The sequence below is a fragment of the Saccostrea cucullata genome, unplaced genomic scaffold, assembly GCF_032062105.1.
Source record: "Saccostrea cucullata isolate Sc308-1 unplaced genomic scaffold, CSIRO_AGI_Scuc_v1 ctg127, whole genome shotgun sequence".
NCBI classification, from domain to species: domain Eukaryota; kingdom Metazoa; phylum Mollusca; class Bivalvia; order Ostreida; family Ostreidae; genus Saccostrea; species Saccostrea cuccullata.
In genome coordinates this window covers 604631-616383 of record NW_026940370.1, presented here as the reverse complement: position 1 = coordinate 616383, position 11753 = coordinate 604631, and the positions used below count along the sequence as shown (strand labels likewise).

Sequence of the window (11753 nt, the reverse complement as noted above, 5' to 3'; positions counted from 1 at the left end):
TTGTATTTCTAATCATTATTTTTTGGTTGAAAAAATGAAAAGTCGTTAACTATAGCACCTCTTCATATCCCTACATATTAACATGAGATTCACATTTAAAAAAATATGTCAATGTTTACAATCAATGATAAATCAATGCGTATCTTTGGCCTGTGGAACATTTGTCTGATTATCAGTGATAAATGATGTATTTCCCTCTAATACCACACTTTATCAACCCAAGGATAAAGGTGCGACACAGAATAGCGTATACCACATCACTGGGCAAATAATTGTCAAGTGCCAGGTGTTGAAATAAAAACTTATAGGAGAAAACAATGATATTTTAATAATTAAACAGGTTGTGTTATCGAAACAGCTATTGCTTCCAATGACTTCAAATTCCTGCAGTGAAATTAAAATTGAATCCTTTTACTCCAGGTGACAATGTTACTTTAGGTATTCAACAGCATCTCAAACTGTAACAGGTATTATAATAAGAGATGGTAATAGACTGGCGTAGACTAGTGGTACATGGAAAACCCAACATATATTGGTTATACACAGAATAACCTGACATAGATTGGTGGTACATGTAGTACATGGAATAACCTGACACAGACTGGTGGGACCGGGAATAACCTGACAAAGACTGGTAGGACAGGGAATAACCTGACATAGACTGAAGGGTGACAGGGAGAACCTGGCATAGACTGAAGGGGACAAGCAATACACCTGACAAAGATGGGTGGTACATGGAATAACCTGGCATAGACTGGTGGGACAGGGAATAACCTGGTAGGGACTGGTGGGACAGGGAATAACTTGATATAGACTGATGGGTGACATGGAATAACCTGAAATCGACTGAAGGGTGACAGGGAATAACCTGACATAGACTGAAGGGTGACAGGGAATAACCTGACATAGACTGAAGGGTGACAGGGAATAACCTGACATAGACGAGTGGGACTGGGAATAACCAGACATAGACTGAGGGGTGAAGGGAAGAACCAGACATAGACTGAAGGGTGACAGGGAATAACCTGACATAGACTGAAGGGTGACAGGGAATAACCTGACATAGACTGAAGGGTGACAGGGAATAACCTGACGTAGGCTAGTGGGACAGGAATAACCAGACATGGACTGAAGGGTGACAGGGAATAACCTGACGTAGACTGGTGGGACAGGGAATAATCTGACGTAGGCTAGTGGGACAGGAATAACCAGACATGGACTGAAGGGTGACAGGGAATAACCTGACGTAGGGCTGGAAAAGGGAAGAACCTGAAGGGTGAGACAGGGAATAACCTGACATAGACTGTGGGACAGGGAATAACCTGACATAGACTGGTGGGACAGGGAATAATCTGACATAGACTGAAGGGTGACAGGGAATAACCTGACCTAGACTGGTTGGAAAAGGGAAGAACCTGACATAGACTGGTGAGACAGAGAAGAACCTGACATAGACTGATATTGATTGAATTGGTTGGACAGGTTATAAACTGACATAGACTTGTAAGACACTGATCCTCAAGGAATAACCTTGTTACCCTCATTACTTAACACAACAGAAACTAAATGGGGGGGGGGGGGGTTTAAGCACTGCCTCCTTTGAACCAAATGGTTGCAAAGGAGCTCGATGCAGTTAGTTTGACTTGAAGTAAATTAAAAAATACTAATTCAGGAAATTCAGAAAGTTTGGAACTTCAGCATAAATTATAGCTGCAGAACTGTAGCTCTCTGCTTGAGAAAATTTGGACAGATAAAGCAGAGAGCTACAGATCCAAGTGTTGTAAAAACCTTCGATTTACACCGACGATTTTTTGTCACCACTTTAAGTATTTATTTCTTGTAGTTTAAGCGTTTTCTGGCTTTTAGAATTGTATCCTATAATTAATCATATATTTAACTCTTATTTGTGATACTTCATTTACCATTTAATGGTCCGAAACAGTCCTGTACATATAGTTTTGTAATGTTGGTTTAAAAGAGTTTCATTTCGATGTCCGTAATCACAAAAAGTCGTTTGTTAGAATTGAAAGGTAAGTAAATAATAATCATAATTTAGGTAAAATGTATGATTAATGATCAAATACCACTTTTAAAGCTGGGGAAAGTATAAAATACAAGAAGAATACCCGAAATGAGCGACAAAAAATCGTCGGCGTAAATCGAAGGTTTTTAGCTCTCTGCTTTATCTGTCCAAATTTTCTCAAGCAGAGAGCTACAGTTCTGCAGCTACATAAATTAATGTCTGTCATCTTGGCATTCATATTGTTAGTAATCAATACATTTAGTTTAAATTAGTTCTTCATTCATTCAGTGAATTGTAAATATTACAAAACAATGGTATCATGGTAAAAAAGTCAATAAATTTTATCGATTCATTAAAATATCGAATATGTTTGACTGTTAACATTATTCTACTCTTTATTCTCTTCTATTGTTACTTAGAATTTCTAGAATGAGCAAATGTAACAAAATAACATTCTTTTTTTTTTAATGTTAAAATAAAGGGATTCAGTTTAATTTTTCATGTCATTTCTCATTAAAAATTGATCAGCTAGAATGAGAGTGGATTTATTAAAATGCTTTACTTAGCTGAACCACTGTTAGACAGAAAAGATTATCACAATGTACCCTTTATGGCATCATTAATTAATCTATGTTCTCAGTGTGACAAACCTCAACATGAAAAGGCTTACATACAAGACTCACTATGTTTATATCCAAGATAATGCTCATCATTTGAAAAATGAATAATATTGTTGGAATTAATGATCATCTCCTTTCCAAAAAATAACTGGTGCAAATTTTGCAATTATGCTTTAAATCGGGACAGTAATACTAGAACTGAATTCAATAACAAATTGTATTTAACTCAAATATGCCATTAGTTGGATATTATGCTAGCATCAAATATAACTTTTTACTTAGAAATGACATGAGGAAGACAATAAATTCAAAACATGTTCCAATGTTATACGAGGGGCATTTCAAAAGTTCTGGCAACTGTATAATAAAAAATTAACCATTTTACGGAAATTATTGACTTTGATATCATTGGAAAGATCAGAAAAATTTACACATATTGTGACATCACTTTATAATTTCTATGACGTAATAACTCAGAAAATGACGTCAGAATATAGAATGTTCAGCATACTGAAAAGACGCGTTTTTTATCCACATGAGACAATCGTAAAAGTGCTGCCAAAGGCTTATTTGAAAAGATTTTTCAAAGAAAATTTTAATTTCCAAAGAGGTAGAGTAGGACTATGATACTGTTTATCAGCAATTCCATTTTTCATTGTATGGTTTGTTTACGAGCACGGTTTATGTCTGGTTATGCTATCATTGACATTCATTAAGATTTTTACTTACATGATACAGCTGAATTTTCGGTCTCTTTTATAGCTCTCCATTCTTTGAAATAAACATGTCCTGTATTAAATTGAAAGTATATTAATGCAGTTTTCATCAAATTTATTTTGAGTAACAGGACTCTTACCGTTTACGAATAAAATGTACTAAATCTTGTCCCTGACTTGATTCTGTGCATATTTTTTCATATTAATTCAACTTCGACGCCCCAAAACTCACTACTGCTTTGACTTTTGAATCAAAAAAATGAATATAAGTTACACAGATATGTAAAATCTTATTCATTTTCCATGCATTAAAATTTGCGAATATATGGAGGTACAGTGGGGTTACAACTGCGCTGCCGCCATTTTGGATTTAACGAGAAAATATGGGGCACACTAAACTTAACTTCTCTTGAGCCTTCATCGATCCCACAAATCTGGTTAAAACACCTGACGAATTTATGCCAAATTTTGTAACACGATTGACTATTTTTCTTTGATCGTCAACTATTTCTTTTTCCTCACAGTTGGGTTTCTTTTACGCAATAGTCTGAGCGAGATTCAATAAAACATGCTAAGTTTGACACTCGCTAATACCAATTCAGAACAAGAAGATCTCTGAAATAGAATACCATATGATAGATTGTAGTCTATGTAAACATTCCACCAACTGGCATTTGCGTCCGTTAGCTTGCGTCCGAGTAATGATATTGTCTTTAAAATTTTAACTTGATCAAATTGTGTCTTTTGTTACGTCATTTTTATGGTCAGCATGCTGAACATTCTATATTCTGACGTCATTTTCTGAGTTATTACGTCATAAAAATTAGAAGGTGACGTCACAATATGTATATATTTTTCTGATCTTTCTAAAAATATCAAAGTTCAATAATTTCCGTAAAACGGTTAATTTTTTATTAAATAGTTGCCGGACCTTTTGAAATGCCCCTCGTAATATGAATGATCAATTGCAAAATAATCTCTGGTTACAAAATGTAAGTGGAGTCTTTGAACCAGATGAGTTAACTGTATGACCTATTGGTTAATTAAAAAATATTTAATTAAATGTAAACTCTCCTGACCTGTTTGTGTTTGTCTTCTGTCATGGCCGCTTCCAGAGCACAGTGTAGACAGGCATCACTCTTCTCGTGTTCTGTCTTCTGGGCCTGGGGCTCGGTCTCCGTACTCGTCTCTTTTGTCTGAAAATTGGAACTTCTTTATCAAACAGATATTTAAAGTCAGGGTTTTGAAAAATTTTGATATGAGGTGAATTTAATTATTTTAAGAGTCTAGCACTGTTTCTGAATTATTTCCAAAAATTTATTTTTTTCAATTATGAAAAGGTGAGAGAAATAGAAACAGTGGAAAATGGCTTCCTGCCTTCATTTATTGAAAGCCCTGAAAATTTTCTTGATCTAAAATCCAGTTCAACCCCACTGGCATTTATGGAAGAAAGAACATGATACGTTTCAATATACAATTAACTTGCTTGTAAAATATTTCTGACAGCAGATTTACAAAAAAGGTCAATTGATTTTGTTACCTCTGGTTCAGGAGTTGTATGTGTTGGCTGCTGCTCTACTGGAACATGAACCTGATTTTGATGGGGGTGGTTACGCTCCAGTGCACCTCCTGCGGACATGGCCCGGCGACTCATTTCTAACTTCAAGTCCAATTTGTCTTTTAAAACTGAAGACATTGGTCTTGGTGTAGTGTTTAAGGACTGTTAATTAAAATCAGAAAATCATATCCTATCTCTATATATAGTATAAATTAAGCTGTAATTCATTGGTTCACACCTTAAAAGAAATTGATATTATTTCACATTTTCAAGAATTTTAAATAATATGCAAACTTTAAATGAAATAGTCTACAACTCCAAATAATCAGCTCTGATAGTACATCACTGTAGATATAAACTAATGACCAGGTACTAGTGTATAAAAATGAAAATAAAATAAAAGATACTTATATAATTTTACTAAGTAAACTGAAATTGAACCAAGGAATGGTATGTTAAACATGTTATCTCTTACAACTGCAAAGAATTAAAGCCTATCACAATTCTATCATATTCCATCTAAACAAAAAACATGCAGGTTTGTCACATAGGGTCATGGTCATGCAACATCCTGATTCCATAGGTGGTGATGGGATATACTCTAGGCTATCACTTATCATAAGAAATATGTGTACATGTATTTAAGTACTAAATCATAGGTGAATCTCACTTTAACAGAATTTCATCTTTTTCATTTCTCAATAATCTATTAAGAAAACACTCATCTGGCAGTGTGAAATCTAATAAGCAAATAATTGTGAAAATACCAGCAGTGTTTGGAACACTCTTCTGTATAACCCTGACTAAAACAATGATCTGTTTACATGATGACTGGCCATGCATTCATTCACATTCACTTGCAGACGTAACTTGCCACAACAAATAAGGGAGTCACAAAGTGACTGTCTTACCCTGAATATAGTAACATGACGAAAAAGCCGATCTGGTAAAATTCCCATGATCAACTCATAATGCTGGGAGTAAACAGAAGGTCAAAGGTTATCAATGTGATACATAATTAGAAATGATTTCAATATTACAGACAGAGATAAAGAAAATATCACTCTACAACCCTCTGGTTATATGTTGAACAAAACCCCATGTATACAAAGCACAAATATTCATTTTCCTTGTATATATTCCCCAAAATTTAAAATTACCAAAGGGGGGCAACTCTGCTTAATTCTAACATGCTTTCTCTAAAATAAAATACAAGAAAAAACAAAGTTCTTTCTGATTTTTGAGTAAGAATTAATAAGAAAATTAAAATTTCAGTCATTAAGCCATAAATATTTTTTTTTTATCATAATACAATTTTAGTAACATTTAAACATTTCAGCAAACACAGCCCATGTAAACAAAATTTCACTTAGTACTACTAAATAAAATTAAACCATTAACTGCAAAGAAAAAAATTATGGGTGTAATGTTAAGCAATATTAGCTGTATCTGGTGATACATATTATAGTCTTCCATAGTTTTCAAAATTTATGTTAAATATATTCAGTAAATTAACACAGATAAGTATTGCAGTTTATTTCTTTGTCATTACCTTAGTTTTGGGGGTCTCTGGAGGGGTGACAGGAGGAACCCTCGGGGAGTAAATGAGGGGCGTGTTAGGGTCATTAGAGGTTATCCAGTCAGGGGTATTGGGTCTCTGAGTCTTGTCTGCTAGGTTTGCTTTTAGTTCTAGTTCTCGTTGTAAGTCCTCCACAGTGTGTAGTGTCAGTCTGTAATTCAAAACGAAATCAAGATCAACATTCAAAATTACAAAAGCACATACATGTACTGTTTTTTAATTTTTTACCAGTCTTATTTTCAGCATATGAACTTGTCCTTAGATTCACTTACTGTATCTATCATTGAGCAATTATTTAAAAAAAAAGAAACACACAACAGCATTAAACAATACATTACAAACATGTTTCAATAATTTTCAGATGGATAGTTCATGGAATGTAACTTTCCCCATATTTTTTATTATGATCTGTAGCATTTATGCTTCCTATATGTCAACAATTCTTTAATTCTTTTACATGATAAATTGTCAAAAACTAAGTTAATTAAATTTTCATGCAGATACATAAAGTAAATTTGAAAAAAAAAGGCATGTGCACGACTTGGTACAGCCAAGCAAGCTGTGAAAAAAATGTGTAATAATATATAGTTAAATACAATAAATCATCAGACTGACTACAACATCTCTTCTTTTTAACTCTTGCATTCAATAACATTTCTTATAAAATAACTTATAAATATGTTAGATAAAAAAAACATACATTTTCATGCAGTTTGAAAACTAAATACATAGTATTAATTTGATACTAGTAGTTTTATTTTCTGATGTTATAATACAGTGTACTCATTGCATACATGTTAGCAGATCCTGACATGTTTAAATTTAACTGATTACCAAGATCCACCAACTTACATGTATTTATGATGAACCATCAAATAACTTACTGAGTCTTATCTACATAGATGTGATTTCAAAGACATTTCTGGTGATATTGTAGCTCTACTAAAAAATACCATTGGCAATGTGTTGTTTTGAAAAATGGTTACAGATGAAAAGAGGTACAGAAAGAGAGCCAGATGGACAATGGACACCAAACCCATAGTTACCCGCAATTACCTGGTAAGCTCTTATGGTCTCTGACCAGTAGAATTAATGTTTCTGTTTTTTTAAACTTAAAGTCAATGTGGAACAATAAGAAAAGTGAAAGTTTCTAATTACACTCAAACACAATGTTATAATTATAAATTTACATTTTATGAACATATTTGATGTATAATATTTGAGTTTATTTTGAGATGTTTACTTTACAAACTACAAGAAGCAAGTGAACCAATTTTTGACTTCCATTAAGACTTCAACACAAAATTTTATTGTCTTAACTTCTGGGTCAACAAATGATGCCAGTAGTCAGCTTATTGTTTTTTTCTTCAAATCATTCAATCTCTAACAAGGTACCACTATAATATTTTTTTTGCTTACATAATTCCCCACTAACGCTTTCTTTGAAATGGATTTATAAAGTAAAAGAAGAGAAGTAGGAGCATCACAAATTCCATGTCCACTCACTGAAGGATGTTTCTGTAACAATTTTAGATATGATTTCAAGGACTAGATTCCAGATGATTAGTTTTTAACATATAAGTATAAATTAATTTGTGCCACATTTCCCTCTCAGCTAAAAATCATTAATATCAGTATGTAATAGATGACTATAGTTGACAGATTTACTAAAAGTCAAGTCTAAGGATAAAAGTGAAGAAAACATGAAAAAGAAAGATTGAACTAAAATGAAATGCATGTATCAATACCTGTTTTTATACTTAAATGTAGCAATAAACTCCAAGAGCAAACTGAAACATAAGGTGGAATATTTACAATTTAGCTCACTGAAAATGCTCGATATGTATATAGAGAGCCACATTGCTTAGTTATTGAATGCATATATTGTACTCTTTCTTTCACATGCAAAAAATATCTGCAAAGTTTTGCAAAATTCTTTTACTAGTGGATATTTCTTGCTGTGAACCCTTCGTGTATTTACTCAAATGTTTCTTCAGACATGAAAATAGAAAATTAAAGATAGATTTCAAAGCCAATGAACTGCAATCAAAACCTGTCCCTAAAAATACTCAATTCTTCATTAAACCCACATTTTCTATAAATAGAATTTTTTTTAAAGTTATTTCTAAAAATACTTATTTTGTAAATCTAGAATGAATTTATTTTTCTTGTAAAAAAATCTTACATTAATTGAAATCACTGCATTTTATTTTTGTAAGAGAAAAGCATGGCATTTCTCGGTAAAAAATAAAATTAGCCTACACCTTTTACTTAAGCTAGATCTTTAATATTGCATTGAAAAGATCTCACAAAAACATTCATAGTGTTCTCAGTTCTCAAAAATGACATGTGTAACTATTCCTTAAAGTGGAATACTCCAATGTTTACATTATAAGTGAAAACTGTCTCTGAGTTACCAATTAATAAAACCTCCAATAAAACCTCTATGTTTACCTGTCTCCGATAGCCCCCTTTGGTTTCCAGAAGGACAGGGCATCGTCCCACATCAGCTGATCCATGTTGACATAGGTATAATGATCCTCACTGACCTTTAGCTTACTCTCCATAGCTCCGTTAGCAACTGGACAAAATTTACAGTACAATTATAATAGCACATTGATACTCACAATATAGATAGTTTGAAATCAAAATCATAGTCCACCTGCATCTGCTACACAAGTGTTTCTGATACGCTACTTTCCTCATAATCATTATGAGAGTAGCGTATCAGAAACCCTTTGCTTGCAAAGATAGTCCACCTGTCGCAATTATTAAACCTTACTTTTCTGATAATCTGATGATATATCATTAAATATTACTATTATCTTTTAAGTTTAGTACCTTCTCAATATCATTTAATGGATACAAGCTTTAATTGTTAAAAGATTTTATTGATAAATTCATACAGTAGTTTTTATTAAGAACTAAGTTTCACAGATACCTGGCACAGAATCCATGGCAACTAATGCAACAAAAGGCTGAGGCAGAGACACAATCTTTCCAAGGGTCTGGGGAAAAATTAAATCATAGACATAAAAACAATTATAAGGAACTATCACATGTCCAAACTATGGTTACAACTCTGCCCTTGATGTCCAAATTAAATCAAAACTCTTCTGAATATCTTCAAGTTTGACTAATAAGAACAAGACTTCTGCAGTACTTTAAAAAATCCATTTTTAATTTATGCCAAGAGTCAATGCACACTAGAATTTAAGATTTAAAACACTTTTGAAAGATGGAAGTGAGTAGAAATAAATTTACACATACATGTACATATGGACTGACAATATTACTCTACCTGTGGTCCAAGAAGCAATGGGTCTCCAAGATCTGCAGAAAAGAGAATATTTCATTTTATATACTAGTATCTCATATTATTTCCCACAAAATTATGATTAGGATATTTATAAGAAATTTCTAAGCTGAAATATTTTTTTTCCAGAATTTTTTCTTTATACCAGTTAGTCACTAGCAATTTAGACTACCAACATTATCTCCCTTCAAACAATGTTAAATTTATACTACATTTCTTACGAGGAAATTTCTTTTGATTTCTTTCAGCACTCCTCTTGGCACTGAGTACTCTGGGAGGATCCTTTTCTGGACTGGTTTTCCCTTTAGCGTGGAACTCAGCCATTCCTACTGACCCAGAATTCCTTATTGGCAAGGCTTTCCTGGACTGGTTTTAAGAAGAATGTAATGTAATCATTTTAAAATAAGATTAAAAGCCTAAGAAGAAGAATAATTTAATAATCAAGCTTACTGTAAGGATCTCATCACACTTGGACATCTTAGGAGCTTTGTTGCTGATATTCAGGGACTGTTCTTGGACTTTCTGTAGCAGAAGCTCTGATAACTCTTCATACAACCTTCTTACCTCCCCCTGTTTCAAAAAAATTGTTTTATAAAGTTTTTACTTATCACAGATTTTCTCTTTTTTCTGATATTTTAAACCTGTCTGAAATGTAAAGCTATATGAATTAAAAAAGTACCATTATTTGTGTGTTTTTTTTTTTAAATTCTTACCCCTTCTTGTGACACTGATGTGGATACAGCTGTAATTTTTTGTTTGATGTCATGATCCCCAGTAGCAGTGACCACTAAGTTCATCACACCTGGATACGTTTAAAAAAAGAAAACTAGATGAAATATAAAGTGTAGGCTTTGCATTGAAGATTTTTGTTATCAGAACATACAGAACATGTTGATTTTCAGAAAGGTTGATTGTAGAATTCAAAGAAATGCAAAACAGCACTAAAGTAATTTCATTGTTTTGGTCTTGATATATCTATATATTTTTTGGAACAGATCGAAGACTCCCCAACATTCTATTTACATTGTATGAAATTAGTCAAAGAAAAGCATGACCCTTTAGAACTTTGAAATCATTATAAAACAAATTGTTAAGTTTCCATAGAGTACATACCAACGTCTTTGGCAACATATTGGAAAAAGGCTGGAACAATACACAGCAGCTGGACCACTTCTGATGCTAGGAGAGTTTTGTAATCATAATATCTGATAAAATAAATAAAATATTTTAAGAGCTGAAATCATTTCAAGAACATCAAATACAATGCTAGTATGTCACTTTTCAGTCCAATGTTACTCACAATGTGTTGAGTTTATATTTGACAGGAGAGTGTTTGGTATTAGAGGCATGGCTTAGTTTGACTAGCTCACTGACAGTGTAGAAAAGGCACAGGTACAATTTGTCATACAATCCTCCATCCTGTAGCAAATAGGGAAAATGATATGCCTTCATATGTAGAAAGATACTGTCTAGAAATTTCACATATGGCACATTAAAAAAAGACTGATTGTATTGTAAATGGAAAATGTGATCAAAAAAGTCATATTTTAGCCTGCAGCATTAAAGCAGTATCAGTACTTCAACACTATAAATGTACATTTTCTGCATAGGATGAATTTAAACTCTGTATGATCTGCATAATTTTCAATCCTCAGATTAAACAGAATTTTGTTTTAGCAGAACTATGCAACAATGGTTTTTCAATAGCCTACCTCTCCCATTTGAGTTTTCAAATGATCTCTTTCATACTCAGCCTTTTTCATTCAAAATAATATACAATAGTACAGTTAATTCTCGATAAACCGCCACCTCTTTGACATCTTTATCAATCTTGACAGCTCCCAGTAAAATACACACTAACTGACACCTCACATCTCTTGGTAAGAAGAAAAGGTCCATGGAGTATACTTGTCTAATGAAAATAAAACAGAGATGTTTTAT

The 11753-nt window shown here is 32.9% G+C and overlaps 1 protein-coding gene across 1 annotated transcript in view; it reads right to left on the bottom strand.

Annotated features, from left to right (window-relative positions):
- LOC134255246 (uncharacterized) overlaps nucleotides 1-11753 on the bottom strand; it is a 39973-nt gene that overhangs the window by 15839 nt on the left and 12381 nt on the right. Inside the window, 14 exon segments of the mRNA XM_062737758.1 lie at nucleotides 4439-4555; nucleotides 4900-5079; nucleotides 6078-6116; nucleotides 6470-6647; nucleotides 8245-8286; nucleotides 8951-9077; nucleotides 9438-9504; nucleotides 9798-9829; nucleotides 10034-10178; nucleotides 10263-10382; nucleotides 10526-10614; nucleotides 10926-11017; nucleotides 11113-11231; nucleotides 11622-11724. Coding sequence (XP_062593742.1) covers nucleotides 4439-4555; nucleotides 4900-5079; nucleotides 6078-6116; nucleotides 6470-6647; nucleotides 8245-8286; nucleotides 8951-9077; nucleotides 9438-9504; nucleotides 9798-9829; nucleotides 10034-10178; nucleotides 10263-10382; nucleotides 10526-10614; nucleotides 10926-11017; nucleotides 11113-11231; nucleotides 11622-11724 — 1450 coding nt within the window.